This window comes from Sapajus apella, unplaced genomic scaffold (assembly GCF_009761245.1).
Source record: "Sapajus apella isolate SASKATOON/1434 unplaced genomic scaffold, GSC_monkey_1.0 scaffold3, whole genome shotgun sequence".
NCBI classification, from domain to species: Eukaryota; Metazoa; Chordata; class Mammalia; order Primates; family Cebidae; genus Sapajus; species Sapajus apella.
In genome coordinates, this window is record NW_022436943.1 from 321112 (window position 1) to 344404 (window position 23293).

At 43.4% G+C, this 23293-nt stretch overlaps 1 protein-coding gene across 1 annotated transcript in view; it reads left to right on the top strand.

Annotated features, from left to right (window-relative positions):
• The first annotated feature begins 3068 nt into the window (after window positions 1-3068).
• Window positions 3069-23293, top strand: part of SNX31 (sorting nexin 31) — a 68100-nt gene continuing 47875 nt past the window's right edge. The window contains exons 1-4 of the mRNA XM_032247985.1: window positions 3069-3212; window positions 3313-3387; window positions 15299-15413; window positions 21502-21566. Of these exons, the coding sequence (XP_032103876.1) occupies window positions 3147-3212; window positions 3313-3387; window positions 15299-15413; window positions 21502-21566 (321 nt within the window). The 5' untranslated portion in view covers window positions 3069-3146. The remainder of the gene's footprint in view (window positions 3213-3312; window positions 3388-15298; window positions 15414-21501; window positions 21567-23293) is intronic.

A 23293-nucleotide genomic window follows, 5' to 3' on the forward strand; every position in this document is an offset into this window, starting at 1 on the left:
TTATTGATTTCCCTCAATGCCAGTTTTCTTTCCTGTAAAATAGGGATAACAATCACATGAGAGGCCGGGGTGGTGGCTCCTGCCTATAATCCCAGCACTTTGGGAGGTTGAGGTGGGAGAAGCTCTTGAGACCAATGAATCCAAGACTGACCTGGGCAACATGGGCAAAACTCCATCTCTACCAAAAAATCAAAAAATTAGCCGAGTGTGATAGTGCATGCCTGTAGTCCCAGCTATTTGGGAGGCTGAGGTCGGAGGATCACCTGAGCCTGGGGAGGTCAAGGCTGCAATGAGCCATGATCACATCACTCCACTCCAGCCTGGGCAACAGAGCAAGACTGTGTCTAAAAAACAAAAACAAAACCTACCAAGCACAGATGGTTGTTGCAAGCATTAACTGACTTTGGGCATGTTACACAGAGTCGCATCTGGTCTGGCCCAGAGGGAGTGCTGTGTAGGATTGGCCAGTTTTGTAACTATGTTCAGGACACTGTCCCTTGGATCGCAGGTCTCCTTTCCTCTGGGCTGCTTTTTCTCTGTTCCATTCTCCTCCCAGACACACGCGGCTAAGGGCTCAGCCCTCTGTTCTCTGGCATGAGGCTGACTGTGGCCGCAGCATCAGAGTAGGGTTTTCTCATGGCTGCCATAACAAAGTGCCACAAACTGGGTGGCTTATGACCACAGAAGCGAATTCTCTTATAGTTCTGGAGGCTGGAAGTCCAAAATCAAAGTGTTGGCAGTGCCATGCTCCCTCTCACGGCTCTAGGGCTGACTCTCCTTGTTCTCCTGAGCTTCTGGTGGCCCAAGGTGCTCCTTGGCTTCTGGAAGCACAACTCCAGCTCTGCCTCTGTCTTCACACGGCCTTCTCCTCTGTGTGTCTGTGTATCCTTTTCTGTGCCTTATAAGGACATACTAATTGGATATAGAGCTGCCCTAATCCAGTAGGATCTCGAGCCTTATCTTAATGATGTCTGCCAAGATCCTATTTCCAAATCAGGACACTATTCAACCAACTACAGTCAGTCTCTGAGTTGAGGTATTCTGGACCAGAAAATCCTCCAGGAACCATGGACATTTTAGAACCACTGGTGTGATTTTGTAGTTTTCCTATGTATTATATAATTTTATACATTTCCACAAATTCCAATAGACCCTAGAGCACTCAGTGCAGACCAATACAGGTAAAGACAGAGAAAGACACACATCCCAAGCCCTCCAGCCTTACCCTTCTGACTCACCGGTCTAAACCTCAAAGGAGTGAGGAGGACACAGACAGGTGAAGAAAGACACAGGATGTGAAGCCTTAACTCTGCATGCCACACCTTCCAGCTCCTCTCCCTTTGGGTGTTTGCTCAAAATAGGTGTCCACCACCCAGGAATCTCTTCTGTTTTCGCAATACCCTTGTTTTCATATGGCCACAGCTTTGACTGTTGGGGTGATGTGCCCAAAGCCTGAGCTATAAGAAAAGATGCAGCAAAGGACACCCACAATGCACATTGGCTGGGCTCCTGCAGTGCACAGCACCAGCCATTAGGATCCACCTCCCTGGCTCCCTCGTGGACCCTACTGCCTTCCCCATCCCAGAGCCCCAAGGATGGGAAGGACTCAGGAGAGGTGGAAAGTTCTACAACAAGACAGAGCCATACCTCATTATCCATACCTCTGAAAGAATATGGGTACCAGATATCAAAGAGCCAAAAAGATTATACACCAAGATGAGAGGTGACATGCAGATAATGCCTAAAGGTTTGAAATTGGTGAATAGTGCACTTGTTCTGTATACCATGGACCACACCACAGAATTTCCTCTTTTCTTAATCTGTAAATAAGCTTAGGCTCTCCTACTACTAGATGATACAGTTTCCCTAACTTAATGGCCCTACATCTCAATTCCCTTTTCTGTAAGACCAGAACTATCAACGGTTCCTAGCCCACAGGTGATTGTGAAAATTAAATGGCATAGCATACATCAGGTCCTGGCACACAGCAAGCATGCAGGAGGCACCGGTGTTTGGCTGGCGTCACTTCTCCTTCCCTAGTCTCAGATTCTGGTTTCAGGCATGCAGCTCTAAACCCAGGGATGACTGGCACTTGAAAGGACTTTCAATGATCCTGATGACATCCTGCAGTAAACGACTCAGAGCCATGGGGAAAAAAAAAAAAAAAAAGCCCCGTGAGCTTGGACAAGTTTTTCCACTCCCTAGGCCTGTTTTGTCCATGGTAGGATGTCCTCTGTTTACCTGGAAGAGTTATGGGTGGATTAAAGGAGAGAAGGAAGAATGGAGCCAGCCCGGGGACTTGCTACCAACAGAACAGGCTGGCGAGAGCTGCAGCGTCACTGTGCTTAGTGATCACTGCAAGGCAGGAGGAATTCCAATCTCATTTAACTAAAATAAGAGAATCAGTAGGATTATTTTCCACAGCAACTAAAAATGAGAGACTGTTGAAAGAACTTGGGCTGGGTAGCCCAGAGAACCAAGTGTTTATGTGAATACACCTGTCCAAAAACTAGGGCTTCTCAGGGATCCAGAGACCCAAGTCATATCCATTTTGTGTGTGCGTGTGTGTGTGTGTGTGTGTGTGTGTTGGGGGGGGGGGGTTCTGGTATTTTAAGGGGAAAAAACAAGATTGAAAAAATACTAAAGCAGGGTTGTAGATATTGCTGCACGTCTTGTGTTACATTTAACAAATGTCAACGCAAAAAACTGACCAAACAGAATTCTGCTAATCATAAGGCAGTCACTACATCTAGGTAATTAAAGAAATCTTAATTAGTGCCCTGCAGGCAGTGTTGGCAGGTAATGAGACACAAACTGTTTTCAAGCCCCTCGTGGGCTTACTTGGAGAAAATGCCAACAGTGGCCAAGGTCCCGGGTGGGGTGGCCGTGGGCGCGCCCCAGCACTGGGCGCCACCCGTCCCGAGACCGAGGGGCGGAGCTGGATGGGGCGGGGACTGGGAGGCGGCGCGACCCGGCCCCGGCACCACATGTGTACGCCACCCGCCAGGGCAAGCGGGCGAGGGGGTTAGCCCTGAGTCGCGTGGCGGGCCCCGCAGCGAATACCGCTGCCGAACTCAGAGCCGCGCACCGCGCCACCGCCGCCGCAGGTCGGGCCCCCAGCGCTGCTCCGGGGCCACGGCCCAGCCATGAAGATGCACTTCTGTATCCCGGTGTCCCAGCAGCGGCTCGATGCGCTGGGGAGCCGCTATGTGGTGCGCCCAGGGCCGGGGTCGGGCTGGGCAGGGAGGGGGCCGGTGACCATGCTCACCTATCCCTCGGCTCACCTGGGACGCGGTGTCTGTGTGTTTGCAGCTGTATTCCGTGTACCTGGACGGCTTCCTCTTCTGCAGGGTGCGCTACAGCCAGCTGCACGGTTGGAATGAACAGGTGAGCGGGTTGGAGGCGGGTATGAGCCTCCACTGAGACGGGTGGAGAAAGCTGTCTTCAAAGCGCTCTGTTCCCGTGACTCTGGCAAGACACTGAGCCGTTCAGGGCCTCGGGCTTCCTATTGTGAAACAGGGTCGTGGTAAGGATGAACTGAATTGCTTGGCATACAGTTGGATGAATGCACGCTGCGGCTCCGGGTCGCCTACGGCTGTGAGATGAGGGAACCTGGCGCAGGTGATTCTCCCAAGCCCCTCGCAGCCGGGTGACCCCCACAGCCCCGCCTAGCAGGGCTCTGGGGCTATGCTGGGCCCCATTTCACTGCCCGCTGTTCCCCAGGATGATGTCTCCCTCCAAAATGAGCAAACCGGGTCTAAACTAAGGCCTAGAGTCTTTGGCGTCTTGTACATGGGTGTTTAATCTCCTTTGTCTCCAGATCTAAAGTTTGCCCCCTTTAAAAAGGTGTGTCTCTAGTTTTGCATGCGAACGGCCATGAGGCTTCAAGTACTGGCAGGTTGGGAACCAGGAAACTTGACTTACCAAGCTAGGATAGTTTCTCACCCTGCTGCTGTATTTTCTCTGGAAGGCAGACTGATTTAATAGTCTGCTCTAATGGGTTTCATTGTTCTTACAAGGAGGTGTTATAAGTCTTCAAAATGGGTTAGAGAAGTAAATGAAAGTTTGGAAATAAACTTTACCCTCCTCCTCCACTCCCGGGTGAATAGTGCCTTTTGTTTTCTGTTTTAGATTTTAGGTTATGAAGAGCATATACCTAATGTTAAATAGAAAAGTATAGGCCAGGGACTGAAGCAGGAGGATTACTTGAGTCTCAGAGTTTGAGACCAGCCTGGGTAACATAGCCAAGACCTTGTCTCTATTTAAAAGAAAAAAATAAGTAGAGAGAAAACAAAAAAATTGCCCAGAGGCAACAGCTGTTAATGTTTGTTTGTTTGTTTGTTTGTTTTTAAGAGAGCTTTTTCAGACAGTCTCTGGGTTTCTAGTGAGTTGGATATACCATGTTTCATTTAACCATCTTCTGTTGACCAATGGTTTAGCTTTATTTATTTATTTTGAGATGGCATCTTGCTCAGTCACCCAGGCTGGAGTGCAGTGGTGCAATCTTGGCTAACTGCAGCTTCTGCCTCCTGGGTTCAAGCGATTCTCATGCCTCAGCCTCTCAAGTAGCTGGGATTACAGGCGTGTGCCACCATACCTGGCTAATTTTTGTGTTTTTAATAGAGACAGGGTTTCACCATGTTGGTCAGGCTGGTCTCAAACTCCTGACTTCAAGTGATCCACCCACCTTGGCCTCCCAAAGTGCTGGGATTACAAGCGTTAGCCACCTTGCCCAGCCAATTTGTTTTTTCTGCTATTGAAATGGTCTCTGTAGCAAACCTTCTTGTTCGTACATCATGTGCATTGGAAAAGTCCATTTTCAAGGTATGATTAAGTATCTTTGGAGTCAACCAAGAACAGTTGTAATGTCATTACTAGTTAATTTGAGTAGTCATCTTGGTGACTAGTTCTGTGACCCAGTAGGTCCTCAGGAACGATTGTCAAGTGACTGAATGAAGAATGGCATGGATTCAGACTTCTGGAAGATAAGAAGCTACTTGTGACTGAAACACATGGAGACTTGGGAGGACTGCAGAGGCAGGCAGGATCTCAAAGGAAGAGAAAGGATGGGTGTCTTAGGCATTGGCAGGGGGAGGCAGGGTATCCTCTTCTACCCTCCTCTGTCTTCCTGCAGTGTGAGGTGGGGAAGGGGAAGGAGCGGAGCCGGAGGCAGCGAGAGAGCCTGTAACTGACCGACCGCATCCTGGCTGAGTGCTTCACCTCTCCTCTGACCTTCGATTTTCTCATCAGAAATAATAAGCAAATAGGTCCTTATGGATGTCAGCCTCACAGGGTGCTTGTGAAGATCAGGGGCCAGCTGCTCACAGAGCCTGGTACATAATATATGTCAGCAAACATTTGTGGACTCAGAGGCTTCAAGTATTCCTGAATCCGGCTCTCCTTACCCAACAGACTCTGGCAAATGCTTATTTTCAGGAAAACTCAGATGAACCAAATCCTAGCAGGTCCAGAAGCAGAGGCATAAAGTGAACAAATTTTATTCTTGACCTTCTATTTGGTAAGACATGAAGTAGAAATTGTCTGTTATTTACTATCGGGGCCTTTATAAATTTTGAATTACCACAGCTCATGTCCTCAGTAGGGTATACAATAGATTTTAATAAAATAAATTTTAATATTTCATATTTGTCCCAGATTTTTCAAAACCCTAAAAATGGAAATTTCATTGTCTAGTTTCCAACTTCCATATATCTTATATTACTTATCATTTTCTCCCTTTCTATACAAACTGCTATATTTTAAAAGAAACTATTTACATCCTATGTGGCTACTGGCATTTATTATTAATCTGAAATAATAAGCAGTTACTGTGTGCTGAGTTTGGCATCAAACACTTTACCTGTGTTAGCTTAATTTTTACATAGCCTTATGAGCTAGCCCCTACATCCTTTTTGCTCTCAGTCCCCTCTACTCACCCTGACCCCAGGCATCCAACGTCTACTCTTTGTCATGAGAGTTCCAGGCATAGGATTTTGCTCCAGCAAGCCCCGGTAAGGTCAGCATTCAATCATCATCGTCATCACTCTCATTTTATAGGTAAAGAGTCTGAGGCCGGATGTGGTTCACTTTGTAATCCCAGCACTTTGGAGGCCAAGGAAGGTAGATTAGACTGCCCGAGCATGGGATTTTAAGACAAGCTGGGCAACATGGCAAAACCCTGTCTCTACCAAAAATACAAAAAATTAGCCAGGCATGGTGGTGCTCCTGCAGTCCCCAACTGCTTAGGAGGCTTGGGTGGGAGGATTGCTTGAGCCTGGGAGGTGGAAGTTGCAGTGAGTCCAGATTGTGCCACTGCACTCCAACGTGGGTGACAGAGTGGGGCCCTGTCTCAGGAAAAAAAAAAAAAAAAAGAGTCTGAGTAGGGTTGCTAGATTTAGCAAATAAAAATACAATATCCCCCAGTTAAATTTGAATTACAAGTCAACAACAAACAATTTTTTTAGTATAAGTATGTTCCATGCACCACTTGGTACATATTGAACTGGGCGTCTTGTATTTTATCTGGCTACCCTAAATCTGCTACTGAAACATTGGGTGACCTCTCCCAGATGCTTCTCAGCTAGCTTTTATTCCTCCTATTCAGTGGAGGATGTGAAACGGCTCAGATTTCTTAATCTGATTTAATATAAAGCACTATAAAAAAAGGAAGCAGTAGAAAGGTCCCATCTGTGTGTATGTGTTTGGGGAATATGAGTTTATTTCCAGTTTATTTTCTGGGAAGTTCTACATCCTGATAGAATAGTTTTCATCTATTGAATTAACTGATTACTTCCTTAAGAAATATTTACTAAGTTTTTATTGTATGCCGTGCATTCTGTTAAATTAGGACTATTATTTTAGCATGTGTGATCTTTAAGAATTAGACATATTTTGCATGTTGAAGAACTGAGATTGAGGGGCTGTACCTGGCACAGGTGAGGTGGCCTCTAGTCCATCTCAGGCAGGGTATGTGGAGAGCTAATGCACAAAACTGGACCTGGGTTGGCCAGATGCAGTGGCTCATACCTATAATCCCAGCACTTTGGGAGGCCAAGGTGGGTGGATCACTTCACTCAAGAGTTTGAGACCAGACTCGGCAACAGGTGAAACCCCGTCTCTACTAAAATACAAAAATTAGGCAGGTGTGGTGGCACATGCCTGTCATCCCAGTACTTGGGAGGCTGAGGCATGAGAATTGCTTGAACCCAGGAGGCAGAGATTGCAGTGAGCTGAGATCCCACCGCTGCATTCCAGCCTGGGCAACAGAGGGAGACTCCGTCTCAAAACAAAAACAAAAATGAAGAAAGACTGGACCTGAGGAAGACGTGGGTGTGTTTCTATGCACTCAGCTGTGACCTGAGCCCCCTGTTGTCCTCACCTGCAGTCCTGTGCCCAGCAAGGCTCCCTCGAAGACTGGCAGCTTGCCCCTCTGCTGCTCAGTGCTGCCCATCTTCCTGCGGTGCGAACTGGCTGGCCCAACCATTTTCTGTGCCTTTAGATAAACAAAACCCGTTTGATTTAAGCCCCTGCCCTTGTCAGCATCACCCCACCCAAATAGATTTAAAGAAATCTATGAGGGAAACATTTAATCAACTCATTTTGACCAAGTTAGAGATGAGGTCATCCTGTGTAAGTGCCATGGGGCTCTGTTTCTTTGCACTCTGCCAGCATCAGACATGGCAATGCGGACAAGTTGGGAAAGCTTGCAAAGGACTCGCCAGCAGGAGGGAAGGGCTGTGCAGCCTGTATGCACTGGTTCAGTTGTCCTCCCTGCCAAGTGCTGACCACCTGGCTGCTTCCCCTCTGACCTAACCTGATCTCCTCTTTCTGTACCCATACCTCCTGTTCCTATCAGGCTGACTCACTCTTTGTCTGTGCCTGGCTCACTTCCTCCGCCTGGAATGACACCTGGTTTTAGTCTACCTGTCAAGGGAGCAATTGTTTCTCAAAGCCCACCTCAGACCCACCTCCTCTAGGAAGTCCCCTTTGATTGCATGAAATGCCTTTCTCTGATTCCTGTGCCACTTGGTGCTTAAACCTTGTCATGCTCCTTCCTCTTTTTCTGTGTATATTTTGTCTCCTCTGATAATTTACAAGCAAAACTCAAATATTTGAACGAAGGGACAAAATGAAGGTTTGTGGGTATGGAATGCCCAGCATGGAGTTCTACCTTGGTAGTTGCTCAAGAGAGGTTTGGTGGAAAAGATGATGGTGTTGATGATGACAGCAGTGAGAACACAGAGTGCATCTTCTGCCAATCACTGGTGGGGATGTCCCAGTTTTAAGTCACTTCATCTCTCTGAGTCTGAGGTTGCCCCTGCTCAAGGTGGCAGACAACAATGTTCATGGAGCTGATGATCTATCTACCTCATCGTGCTGTTTTGAGGAACAAATGGGATAATATACAAGCTCTAGGCCATGCTCTTGGGTACTAGACGCCACCACACATACTCTGAGCTGTGGCCGTTTATCTGGTGAATTTGGGCTTTTAACTCTGAGGGGAATTGGAGAGGTGGGGTGAATGGGTCGACATTAGAAACAAACACCATTTGTGTCTATAATTCTGCTTGTTCCAGGCCATTGCCATTTTGGCATAGGTGTGGGGATGGGGCTGTGAATGAATGAAGGAAGATGGGAGAAGTAGGTGACATTTTCAACTGGCCTGTAAAGACCTCTTAATGTTAAAAGGCAGAGCTGTACAAAAGGGAAGTTGGTGCAGGAGATTGTTCAGGGATTTTTTTTTTTTTTGAGATGGAGTCTCGATTTTTTACCCAGGCTGCAGTGAAGTGGTGTGATCTTGGCTCACTGCAACCTGCACCCATGAGGTTCAAGCGATTCTCCTTGCCTCAGCCTCCCGAGTGCCTGCCACCACACCTGGGTAATTTTTGTATTTTCAGTAGAGACAGGGTTTTGCTATGTTGGCCAGGCTGGTCTCGAACTCCTGACCTCAGGTGATCTGACTGCCTCAACCTCCCAAAGTGCTGACATTACAGGCATGAGCCACCGTACCTGGACTGTTCTGGAATTTAAAAAAATATATTTTTATTCTTAAGCCCCTCAATACCCCAAACAAACAAAAACACCACATAACAAAAGAGCAGAAGAGAGATGTTTTCCTTTTGACCTCTTTAAATAGTTTTTTGAAAGACAGATGGGGCTTAACCGTAGTACCAGGTAATTCTCAGTACACTCGTCGTTTTGGTAGCCCAACTGTGTGCTGAGACTCACAGAAAAGGTCCTTTTTTGGTGGGGTTGAATTTGGATTTGATTGTTGACTTTTGGCACATTTACCCAGCCTTTGTGTTCATCATCCCCTTAGACCAGTATCAGAGAAGGGAGGGGAAAGATCCCTTGAGAAGTCAGTTCAGGTTGTGAAACCTGCTGAGAGGGTTTTTGCTTGGTGATAGGTGTTAGAACCATAATCCTTGTTGACTTTTCCCCAGATCTTGGCCTCAGATCTTCTCCAAGATACTGCCTTGCAGATGGATAACTCAGGCAGCCCTGTTGATTCAGGGCTGCTGTGATTAGAACCAATTCAGGAACATCTGTGACATTTATGAACACAGGCCAAGGAAGACAATTGCCTTTTAAAGACCACTTAATCAGTTAGCCAAGAAATAATTGCATGCCAAGAAGTCAAATTTCTGCTTCTATTTAATGGAATTAGCAGAGATGGGTGCCTCAGTCCTGGGTTGTTTCCGCAGCCCTGTCTGGGACGATGCTCCTACTGGAGTTCCTTTTGACAGTCTCTGGAAGGGCAGAAAAATTTCCTTGAGTTTAAAAGAAACAGAATTATCGCTATAATATTTTATACTAAGTTTAACCGTACTCTAGCCTAGGCCACAGGAGTGAGATTCTGTCTTTAAAAAAAAATGCCCAGCACTTTGGGAGGCTGAGGGTGGGCAGATTACCTGAGGTCAGGAGTTTGAGACCAGCCTGAACATTCACGAAGAAAGCCTGTCTCTACTAAAAAAAAAAAAAAAAATACAAAATTAGCTGGGCATGGTGGTGCATGCCTGTAATCCCAGCTACTTGGGAGGCTGAGGCAGGAGAATCACTTGAACACAGGAGGCAGAGGTGGCAGTGGGCCGAGATGGCACCATTGTACTCCAGCCTGGGCAACAAGAATGAAACTCTATCTCAAAAAAAAAATACTAGGTTTAGATGAGAGATTACAAACTTAAATGGCTACAGGCAACATATATATATATATGTTTTTTTTTTTTGAAACTATATATTGAAACAAGGTCTCACCCCTGTGGCCCAGGCTGGAGGGCAGTGGTGTGGTTTCGGCTCACTGTACCCTTAGACTTGATGTCTCTAGCGAAGATTTTTCTCCCACCTCAACCTCCTGAGTAGCTGAGACTACAGGCACACACTACCATACTTGGCTAATCTTCTGTATTTATAGTAGAGACAACATCTTGCTCTGTTACCCAGGCTGGTCTCAAATTCATGTGCCCAAGCAGTCTGTCCACCTAGCCCTCCCAAAATATTGGGATGACAGGCATGAACCACTGCAGCCAACCAGCAAGTACTTTAAATGAGAGATGAGGATCAGGTGAAAGACAATGGAGCGTGGGCGGAATGGCTTAGGTCCCCTCACCAGACAGTTGCCTAATGGGATTTCAGATCTTCTCAGTTTTCAAGAGAAGCCAGAACATCAGTTATTTTTTTTAAAGCTTTATTTTTTGAAACAATGTTAGTTTACAGAAAAGATAGTACAGAGGGTTTCCACATAGTCCACACCAGTTTCCTCTATTATTAAGGTTCTATATGAATATGGTACCTTTACTACAATTAACAAATCAGTATTGATCTTATTAACTACAATCTATACTTTTTCAGACTGCCTTAGTGTTTACCTAATGTCCTGTTGCTTATCCAGGACCCCGGCCAGGGCACCACGTTACATTGAGTTGTTAGATCTCCTCAAGTTCCTCTTGACTGTGACAGTTTCTTGGATTAAAAAAAATTTTTTTTAATGACCTTGATAATTCTAAGATGTATTTGTTAGATATTTTGTAGAATATCCTTCTTGGAATTTGTCTTGTATTTTCCACATGATTAGGTGGAGGTTATGGATTGGAGAGGATGAAGACCCCAGAGATAAAGTGCCACTCTAATCATATAGTATCAAGGGTACCTACTATCATCTTACACTCTTAATGTTGATCTTCATCACCTGGGTGAGGTAGTGTTTGTCAGGTTTTGATCTTCCTCACCTGTGTGAGCTAGCATTTGTCAGGTTTTGATCTTCCTCACCTGTGTGAGGTAGTGTTAGTCAGGTTCTGATCTTCCTCACTTGGGCAAGGTAGTGTTTGTCAGGTTTTGATCTTCACCTGTGTGAGGTAGTGTTTGTCAGCTTTCTCCACAATGAAGTTACTCTTTTGTCCTCTCTTTCCATAGTCCTCTTTGGAAGGAAGTCACTACATGCAGCCCATACTTAGAGTGGGGATTTATGTTTCCCCTCTTGGAGGAGTGAGTATCTATAGACATTATCTGATGTTCTTCTGCCCAAGAGATTTGTCTAGTTGCTCCTATTTAATAACAAGTCTATAAGGACTCATGGATATTCACTTGATGCTTTGGGTATATATTTCACTACTACTTGGTTGGTCAAATTGTTCCATCTTGGCCCATGGAAGCTCTTTCATTTTGCTCCTTTGTCTCTGGCATACTCCCATTCCTGATTTTTTTAAATTTGTTTTGAATATTTCCTTACTTTCTGGAACTACAAGATACTCCAGGCTCATCTTGTATATTTCCTGCCTCAGTCCTAGAGTCAGCCATTTTTCCATGGATCCTTGGTTCCATTTATTGTAGAATGGTGTTGGAAACTAAGATCTGGGCACTGGAGATGTTCATTGCTGCTGGAGTGTTGTTGCATCTAGGTCCTGTCAGCTGACAGAGCAAGGAAATAGATGTGTGTATATGAACTCATGTATACAGACATGTATAAATATTTCTATATGTAATCATCTGTATCCATATTAAACATTAGGTCATACTAATGTATTCAACTCTAGTGCATTACCATGCGGATCATTCTAGCCTCTTCCCCTTATGTGTAAACTCCCACTGTTTAACAGTTGAAAACCTGACTCCCACTGTCTGCCATTCATTTACTTAATTGTTTGATTCTGTATACACACCTGGTAGTATAGTGCTGTTAACCTATGCTCCTGTGGGAAACAACTTTATCAACTAGAGTCCGATGCCTGCATATGGTTACTTTCTTTGCCTTTAGTTTTACAGACCCCACTCATTTTCAAAGTGACTTAGGTCATCACTTTTTTCCTCACCACATTTGGTGGGTTGGTTTCATACATTTGTAATATAGTTTTATCACATTCTACATTCCATTCTCGGATTCCCACAACCTCCTAAATTATTTCTAAAAATATTTGGAAATATTAAGCTTCTGTTATAAAGTTCAGTTAATTTTGACTAATGCATAGTGTCATATATCCACAATTGTAGTTTTGTATAGACTAGTTACATTGCCCTAAAAAATTCCATGTATTTCAGCTATTCAGTACCTCCCTACCCCAAAACCTGGTGGCTGTTGATCTTTTTATAAAGTCTCTATAATTTTGCTTTTTCCAGAATGTCACATAATTGAAATCATATAGTATATAGCTTTTTCAGACTGACATCTGTCACTTAGCAATATTTATTTTTGTTTCATTCATATCTTTTGTATTTTGATAGCATATTTTCTTTTTATTTCTGAATAACATTTCATCGTATGGGCATATCGCAGTCTGCTTGTTCAGTCACTGATTGAAGGATGTCTTTGTTGTTTAAGTTTTGGGGGTTATGAATAAACTTGCCATAAACATTTGGGGGTTATGAATAACGTTGCCATAAACATTTTGTATGGACAGTTTTCAGATCGTTTGGGTACCTATTGCTGGATTATATAGTGAGACTGTGTTTAGCTTTGTAAGAAATTGCCAAGCTGTCTTCCAAAGTGTTTGTAATATTCTGTATTCTCTTCAAGATACAAGCTTTTAAAATTTTAAATCACATGAATAACTGCAGGCACCAAATTCCAGTTATCTAAAAATCAAACAACCACCAAAAAAATGCATCAGAGAACTGTGTTTTGCCCACAGGCAGGCAGTTAATAACCTCTCCAGATGTTAGACCAACGTTTTCCAATGGAACTTTTGTGCTGATGGAAATGCTATATATCTGCTTTGTCCAACTCAGTAGCAAACTAAAATATTTTAAGTGGCTATTAAGCATTTGAAATGTAGCTAGCAAGACTGAAGATTGAATTTAAAATTTTTATATTATTTTAATTAGGTTTAAATTTACTCACAGCTGGCTAATGCCCACCATATTAGATGGCACAGTTTTAGGTCATTGTAAGAATTTTGGGTTTACTTGAGTGAGATAAGAAGTTGAGGAGGATTTTGAGCAGGGCAGTGGAATGTTCTGACTTACTTTCCTTATTTTAAGAGATAATAGAGTCTTGCTATATTGCCCAGGCTGGAGAGCAGTGGCTATCATAGTGCATTACAGCCTTGAACTCCTGGGCTCAAGCAACCCTCCTGCCTCAGCCTCCCAAGTATCTGGGACTACAGGTGTGCATGACTGCACCTGGCTGACTTAGATTTTTAAAGCATCACTTCAGGCTGGATGCAGGGGCTAACATTTGTAATCCCAGTACTTTAGGAGGTCAAGGTAGCCAGATCACCTGAGGTCAGGAGTTCAAGACCAGCTAGGGCAACATGGCAAAACCCTGTTTCTACCAAAAACACAAAAAACTGGCTGGGAAATGGTGGCACACACCTGTAATCCCAGCTACTCAGGAGGTTGAGGCAGGAGAATCACTTGAACCTGGGAGGCAGAGGTTGCAGTAAGCTGAGATCATGCCACTGCACTCCAGTTTGGGTGACAGAGCAAGACTCTGTCTCAAAAAAATAAAATAAAAAAATAAAGTATCGCTTTAAATGGTATGTTAGGAATAGACTGAAGGAGTCAAGGGTAGAAGCAGAGAGACTTGTTGGAAGCATACTGCAATAATCTAGAAAGGGGATGACAGTGGCTTGGACCAGGGTAATTGTAGTGGGCATGGAGAGAAGTCATCAGATTCTTGACTTTTTTGAAGTGAGGGTCTATGCAAGGTAAATATTTGCCAGATACTCACTGTATTTGTGACAAAGGCCATGGAATTAAAAATTCTTACTGTTTGCAACCTCATTTTTCTTATTCCATCTTACATTTTCTTTAAAACAGTGAGGATGGTGATGGTAAGATTTCAGCCTTCTGCTTCAGAGGCACCATGTTAAAACCTGACTGGGTTTCTGAGTGGTTTCCTCTCTCTTATTTTCAGGAGAATGATTCTGTGCCTTACCTTCAAGCGGCCACTGCAAGTGTGGGGCTGGTATAAAGAAGCACACTTTTAGTTCTTAATTTTAAAATTATTTTTTAATGCATCCACTTTTTAGGTTTCATAAAAATAATTACTACCATGGTCATGGGTCACATATGAGTAAGTGGAGAGAAGGGCCTGGCTGGTTTCTATTGGGATTATATGTCAGCCTTATAGGAATTCTATAACCAGCACTGTCCAATAGAAATAAAATGCGAGTCACCTATGCAATTTAAAATTTTCTGATAGGCATGTTAAAAAGAGTAAAAGGAAACAGATGACATTGATATTAATAATATATTTTATTTAATTCAATATATCCAAAATATTATTTCAACATGTAATCAATATAAAAAATTATCAGCGAGATGTTTTTACATTCTTTCTTTGAAATTTGGAATATATTTTACACCTACAACACATCTCAATCCCAACTAGCCATGTTTCAAGTACTCATTCACCATAGATGCCTGGCAGCTACCACATTAGGTAACAGGGGTGTAAGCATTTGTCAAGTTCAGCTTTGGTGGAGGTAGGGTTGAGGAATTAAATTCCTGTTGTCATTGATATCACAGACACTATTGTGTAATAAATCAAGATAATATTGTATAATGTGAGCACTGGCTAGTCTTGTAAAACAAATGAAAAATAAAAATACACCTCAGCTCTACCAAACTTAAACTGGAGCTGTTGGTCTGTGATATGTCTAGTAACATCTCCAGGATATATACTGAAATAAATTCCTCCTTAAGAAAATCAAATTGTCCTCTTTTCCTCCTTTGGGCTACCAGGAAGGCTTAATCTGAAATAAAGTGCTGGGATGGGGCTTGCCCTAAGAAAAGGCTTTAGTTATCTCATCAACTCTGAATTGGAGGCTTGCCTACCTTAACTGTATTTTTCTGGATCTTTCAGCTAAGGCGGGTCTTTGGAAGTTGCCTGCCACCTTTCCCCCCAAAGTACTATCTGGCGATGACCACAGCTATGGCTGATGAGAGGAGGGACCAGCTGGAACAATATTTGCAAAATGGTATGTCTTTGCAGTTTTTTTTTTTATTTAAACAGATTTATTGCAATGTAAGTAAAGCCACAAAATTCACCTGCTAAAGTGTACAATTCAATGCTTTAAAAATATATTTATATAATTAATTGTGCAACCATTACCATAATCTAATTTTAGAATATTGTCATCACCCTCAAAAGAAACCTCATACCCACTGGCAGTCACTTCCTCTTTCCCTCCCTACCAGGCCCTGGCAACTACTACTCTGATTTCTATCTCTAAAGATTTGCCTATTCTGGACATTTCATATATAAGGGATCATATCATATAGTATGGGTTCTTTGTATTTGATTTTCAAAATACATTTTTGTAAAAAAAGGAGATGAAGTCTGGCTGGGCATGGTGGCTCACACCTGTAGTCTCAGCACTTTGGAAGACCGAGGCAGGAGGACCACTTGAGGCCAGGAGTTTGAGACCAGCCTGAGCAACATAGAGAGATCCTGTTTCTAAACGAAATTTTTAAAATTAGCCAGGTGTGGTGGTGCATGCCTGTAATCCCAGCTACTCAGGAAGCTGAGGTGGGAGGATGGCTTGAGCACAGGTGGTCGCTGCAGTGAGCCATAATTGCACCACTGTACTCCAGCCTGGGTGACACAGCAAGACACTGACTCTAAAAAAAATAAAAAGAGATGAGGTCTCACTATGTTGCCCAGGCTGGTCTCAAATTCCTGGGCTCGAGTCATCTTCCTGCTTCAGCTTCCTAAAGTATTAGGATTACAGGTGTGAGCCACCACACCCAGCCTAAATGTCTCAGCAGTTATATGTTTGCTGATTTGATTTGATTTGATTTTTTGAGACAGGGTCTTTATCTGTTGCCCAGGCTGGAGTTCAGTGGCATGATCATGGCTCACTATAGCCTTGATCTCCTGGGCTCAAGCAATCCTCCCACCACAACTTCCCAAGTAGCTGGGACTATATGTGCAACACACCATGCCTGGCCAATTAAAAAAAAAGTTTTAATAAAGATGGGGTCTTACTATATTGCGCAGGATGGTCTCAAACTCCTGGCCTCAAACAATCCTCCCATGTTAGCCTTCCAAAGTGCTAGAGTGCTGTGATTATGAACCACTGCACCCAGACAGTATTTAATTTAATTTTATTATTATTACTATTATTATTTTTAGACAGTCTCGCTCTGTTGCCCAGGCTGGAGTGCAGTGGCATGATCTCGGCTCACTGCAACTTCTGCCTTCCAGATTCAAGCAATCCTCCTGCCTCTTGAGTAGACTTGGACTATTGGCACTTCCCACCATGGTCAGCTAATTTTTGTATTTTTTTTTTTTTTTTTTTTTTTAGCAGAGATTGGGTTTCACCATGTTTGCCAGGCTGGTCTCGAGCTCCTGACCTCAAGGATCTGTCCACTTCAGCCTCCCAAAGTGCTGAGATTACAGGGGCAAGCTACCATACCCGGCCTACTTTATGTTTAGAGTCATACTGGGTGCTGTATTTTGGCTCTGATTGGGAGGTCAAAAAAAGAAAAAAGTTTCTCAATTAGGAATGAACAAAATGATGAGATGAACCACTTACAGGAAAGCTCTTAAGAGACCTTGGAGGTCTTTCTTAGCAGTGCCAGAGCTTGTTCCTCCATCTTAGTCCTTACCAGGAAGCCATGCTAAGGCACCAAGGACATTCAGCTCTGGCCCCCGTGAAGCTTACGGTATAACAGCTTGCCCATCACCTGGGTCCTAGAAATGCTATGCACAGCTCTCATGGAAAAGAGGATGTCAAGGGGAAATGGAAAAACTGGCACTTTTACTTAAACTTTTTAAAATTGGAAAAGTGTATACACATAATATTTTTTAAAAATATAAACTACCCAAAAGAATATACAATGGGAGGCCAGGCACAGTGGCTCACACCTATAATTCCAGCACTTTAGGGGGGCAAGGTGGGTGGATCACGAGGTCAAGAGATCAAGACCATCCTGGCAACATGGTGAAACCCTGTACCTACTAAAAATACAAAAAATAGCTGGGCGTGATGGCACGCACCTGTAATCTCAGCTACTCAGGAGGCTGAGGCAGGCTAATCCCTTGAACCACAGAGGCAGAGGTTGCGGTGAGCCAAGGTCACCCCGCTGCACTCTAGCCTGGCAGCAGAGCAAGACTCTGTCTCAAAAGAAAAGAAAAGAAAAGAAAAGAAAAGAAAAAGAATATACAATGAAAGGTAAGTGCGCCTTCCACCCCAGGCTGTTTGTATATTCCCTAGCAGCGATTTGTGTTTATGTAGGTCCCTTTTTGCTCAACACAAATTGAGGTTTACTATACATACTTTTCTGTACCTGAATTTTAGAGCATTTTATTCTGAAAGCTTGATTTACAGAAAAGTTGAAAACATAATGCAAAGAATTTCTGTATACTCCACCCATATTTCCAAGATATCCACATTTTACATTTATTTTATCACTTTTTTCCTTCTGTGTATATGTGTATATATGCATTTCTATATATCTTTTTTTAAAACTCACTTGAATGTTACATACCTCAGCCATCTTATTTTAAAAATACTTTGTGACTTTGGTAAGCAGATCACCTGAACCCAGGAGTTCAAGACCAGCTTGGCCTATATGGCAAAGCCATCTCTACTAAAAATACAGAAAATTAACCAGGTATGGTGGCAGGTACCTGTAATCCCAGCTACTTGGGAGGCTAAGGCAGGAGAATCACTTGAACCCAGGAGGTGGACGCTGCATGAGCCCAGATTGCGTGATTGCACTCCAGCCTTGGTAACGAGTGAAGCTGCATCTCAAAAAAGTAAATAAAATAAAATAAAATACTTTGTGTATTTCCTAAGCTCACGGAGATTCTCTTGTATAACCACAGTGTAGTTATCAAAATCAGGAAACAACATTGATATGATAATTTGTCTAGAGACCTTATTTAGACTTCACCAACTATTAGACTGGGCATGGTAGCTCATGCCTGTAATTCCAGCACTTTGGGAGGTTAAGGCAGGAGGATCCCGTGAGCCCAGGAGTTCAAGGTCAGCCTGGGCAATATAACAAGACCCTGTCTGTACCAAAAAATTAGCTCAATATAGTGGCATATGCCTGTAGTCCCACCTACTTGGAAAGCTAAGATGGGAGGATGGCTTGAGCCCAGGAGTTTCAGGCTGCAGTAAGCTCTGATCATACCACTGCACTTCATCCTGAGCAACAGAGAAAGACCCTCTCTCAAAAAACAAAATAAAGTCAGCAAACATATAACTGCTGAGACATTTAGGCTTGGCATGGTGGCTCATACCTGTAATCCCGACACTTTGGGAAGCTGAGGCAGGAGGATCCCTTGAGCCCAGGAATTTGAGACCAACCTAGAAACATAGACCTCATCTCTTTTTATTTTTTTAAGAGTCAGTGTCTTGTTTGTGACCCAGGCTGGAGTGCAGTGGTGCAATCACAGCTCACTGCGGGTCTCGACCTCCTGAGCTATGATTTGGGCAACTGCACTCCAGCCTGGGTGACAGATGGAGACCCTGTCTCTAAAAATAAATAAAATGTCACCAACTAGTATACTAATGTCCTTCATAGCTAAAGAAAGATTTTTTCTTGTAAGTTGACTTTTTTTCTCTTAAAATATATAACTTAGAGATCAGCCTACCTCAGCAGTCATAGATTTATCTCATTATTTTTCATGGCTTCATATTTTTCTTAAACCATAGTAGGTAAAATTTCTTGAAGCCATCTATTTCCCATTAATTTTTTCTTTTCTTTTTCTTTCTTTTTTTCCCCCCTTTTTCTCAAGAAGACCATACTTCTTTTTAGACCTGCTGAACCAGCTCTTTCAAAGTTCAAGTTCGAAATGCAATATCTTTTGCTTTTTCATTCTCCCTTGGCTTGTTTTCTCATATCTTAGCAAAATGCTCCTTTAATACCTGGACTTTTTACTGATGATCACAATGCTTAAGGGCTCACTTTTCCAGGCCTGGTCTTTATTCACATCGTCAGGATGATTTGTGTACCATCTTTGATAAGGTCAAGTAAGGAGACAGTGCAGCTTAGCCTCATGACTCAGAGCACAGGTTCTAGAATCAGACCCAGGGTCAAATCCCACTTTAGCTCCTCACCAGCTGTGTGGCCTTGGGCAAGATTTCTACCTTCTCTGAGCCTCAGTTTCTTTACCCATGAAATAGAGATAATATTTACCTTGGAGTTTGTTATAAAGGTTAGATAAGCTAAAATATGCAAAGTTTTTTATCCTGGTACTGGTACTTAATAGTCATGCAGTAAATACCAGTTGGGTGAATACTTTTTCAGCAGCTTTCCCCATTCCCAAGAATTTATGTTAATGAATATAGTTATTAATAGCTTGCCTATATGCCCCATTATATTTCAGAAAATAATGCAAGGGCTCTCCCTGCCCCCTACCTTCCACCAGAATTACCCCTCAGAAAAGACAAAATGCCTTTTTTTTTTCTTTTTGAGATGAAATCTCTCACTGTCACTCAGGCTGGAGTGCAATGGCACGATCTTGGCTCACTACAACCTCCACCTCCTGGGTTCAAGCGATTCTCCTGCCTCAGCCTCATGAGTAGCTGGAATTACAGTTGCATGCCACCATACCCAGCTAATTTTCTGTATCTTTAGTAAAGATGGGGTTTCACCATGTTGGCCAGGCTGGCCTCCAACTCCTGACTTTGTGATCTGCCCACCTTTGCCTCCCAAAGTGCTGGGATTACAGGCATGAGCAAGTGTGCCGAGCGTAGAAGACTTTTTATAAATAGTTTCTCATGTTGCAGGGACTTTCTCTCTTAGTTTATTTTGAAAAGCATGACATCATTTGGGAAAGGCACAGCCTGCAGTGAAGTCAGTGGTACTTTTGAATGCTGCTAGAGGATGTTTGAGAAATTAGTAAAATAGGTCAGGTATGGTGGTGCATGCCTATATTCCCAGCTGCTTGGGAGACTGAAGCAAGAGAACTGCTTGAACCTGGGAGGTGGAGGTTGCAGTGAGCTGAGATTGCACCATTGTACTCTAGCCTGGGTGACAGAGCAAGACTCTGTCAAGAAAAAAAAAAATTAGTAAAACAGCAATGAAAACAGAAGGAAATTTGGGAGCATTTAGTAAGTACGTAAGTGTAGCTGAAGCACAGGATATAGGAGAGGACCTGTGGCAAGGGGGGTGAACCAGGAGGAACCAGGCTGGGCCACACCTTGTGGGTTTGCAGTTCTCATGGGGGTGTGTCTGCCTCATCTACTCTTCCCATAGCTCCTGGCTATTTGTATCAGGAGCTTTAAAACTAAGGGTGAAAATATTTTCATAAAATATAGAAGAATGAAATATTTTAAATCTCTTTGACTGCCTTATCATTGCTTCTTTTTGGTAACATCTTGAGAACTCTTATCATTCAAAGAGGTGCTCTCGGCCAGGCACTGTGGCTCATGCCTGTAATCTCAGCATTTTGGGAGGCCAAGGTGGGTGAATCACCTGAGATTGGGAGTTTGAGACCAGCCTGGTTAACTTGGTGAAACCCCGTTTCTACTAAAAATAAAAAAAATTAGCTGGGCATGGTGGTGGGGGCCTACAATTCCAGCTACTTGGGAGGCTGAGTCAGGAGAATCACCTTAACCCAGGGGGCAGACGTTGCAGTGAGCCAAGATCATGCCCCTACTCTCCAGCCCGAGAGTCAGGGCAAGACTCCAAAGAGGTGCTCTCAATCGATGTTTCTTGGTTGAATTAAAATTTCAAATTACCCCGTTTCTTGCTAGGCTGGGAGTCTAGATGCAGGTTTTAAGATCTTTCTGCTTCTTCATATAAACTTCATTATTATGCTGGTAAGGCAGCAAAATGGATGTTGAGTAGTATGGGTATGTATAAATACAGTGAGATGCCTGGGAACACTGTCACTCTGGATGGGTGTCATGGGTTCCTGTTGGTAAGGCTGCCTGGAGGAGGCAAGCTTTGGGGGTTTTCCTGTATTTGAAAGGTTTCAACTTTCATCACTTCAAGGAGGAGACAGAGCACTGGCAAGGCATGGAGTGATCTCTGGAGGACATAGCAATTAATAGGCAAGGCCCCACCCAGCCCATGCTAACCTGGCTCACCATCCATGTTTTTCAGTAACCATGGACCCAAACGTGTTGAGAAGTGATGTCTTCATTGAGTTTTTAAAACTGGTACAACTGGTAAGCTTGCTCTTCCTTACTGGGGCCATCTTTCCTCTGCAGGACACTCTCTTCGTGACCCAAGTGTGCATGAACCATGTGTGCACTCTGGCCACAGCCCCACAGAGCCTGGACTTGGGCCAAATATATTCATTTCAAGTCAATTGGGGGATGGTTCCTATTCTGTTCTTTTGAAGGTTTAGATTTTAGATGGAAAATGAAGTGTGTCACTTGACTGTTGGCTCATTTTATTAAGCAGATCCATTTTTCTGTAGCCTAAGAATTATACATCTCAAAACAGGATGTGAAGAAGAGGACCTTAAAGTATAGTATGAGAACTACAGCCTTTATCATGAAGGGATCTCATAAGATGTCTGTGACCCTGCTTCTGTAGCTGAGATTTCCAAGTGGGCCACAGTGAAGACATCAGGAGAGCAGGCCATGCTGGCGATTGCTTGTATATTCTCTGCTCCTACTTTTATTGTAAATGAATCATGGAGAAAATTCAGCATGAACAGAATGACATACAGCAGCTCCCTCTCCTTTGTTGCTCTAAAGAATCACACTTGCCTCCAGGCTGAAACTGCTAAGTAGGTTTGTTTAGCACAACACTCATTCTAATGGCACATAAAGAAACATTGTTATGTCTGTATGCATGAGCTTGGCTGAAAAATCTCTGAAAGAATTGGAATTTCTACAATAATATGATACTAGTGAACTGGATCCTTAGCCAGGGAGAAATGATCAGATTTGCAAAAGCTAGAACACATTTCATTCATTCATTCATAAAAAAAAATTCCCATTCGGTTCTCAGAACAAATTTCATGTAGACGGGGGTTGAAATGTGTTGGTATATTTACTGGCCTACTCAACCTAATAAATGGCCCTAGCGCCTTCTGTTCTCTAGTGGTTCATGTTTTCACATTTGCTTGATGGTATATATATACACATACTTTCTTATTCTTTGAAAAGTTTGTTGTAGAAGTGGTCATGGTAGTAAAATTCAAATAGCACAAGTGTGTACAATGAAAAGTAGCTTATCTTCCTCGTGGTCCCCCTCCTCAGTGACAAGTGTTGGTAATAGTCTTTTTTTTTTTTTTTTTTTTTTTTTTTTGAGACGGAGTTTCACTCATGTTACCCAGGCTGGAGTGCAATGGCGCGATCTCGGCTCACCGCAACCTCCGCCTCCTGGGTTCAGGCAATTCTCCTGCCTCAGCCTCCTGAGTAGCTGGGATTACAGGCACGCACCACCATGCCCAGCTAATTTTTTTGTATTTTTAGTAGAGACGGGGTTTCACCATGTTGACCAGGATGGTCTCGATCTCTTGACCTCGTGATCCACCCACCTCGGCCTCCCAAAGTGCTGGGATTACAGGCTTGAGCCACCGCGCCCGGCCATGTTGGTAATAGTCTAATGTGCTCTTCTACACATTTCTCCACATATATAAGCATGCAATATGTATACATATATATACATACACGCACACACACAATCATGTGTCATTTAACAATGGATTCGTTCTGATAAATGCATCATTAGGGGATTTTGTCATTGTGTGAACACTGTAGAGTGTATTACACAAACTTAGATGGTAGAGCCTGCCCCTAGGCTACAAACCTGTACACTCTGTTACTGTACTTAATACTGTGGACAATTATAATATCATGATAAGTGTTCATGTATCTAAACATAGAAAAGGCACAGTAAAAATATGCTACTAGCATATTATGGGACCACTGTCATATGT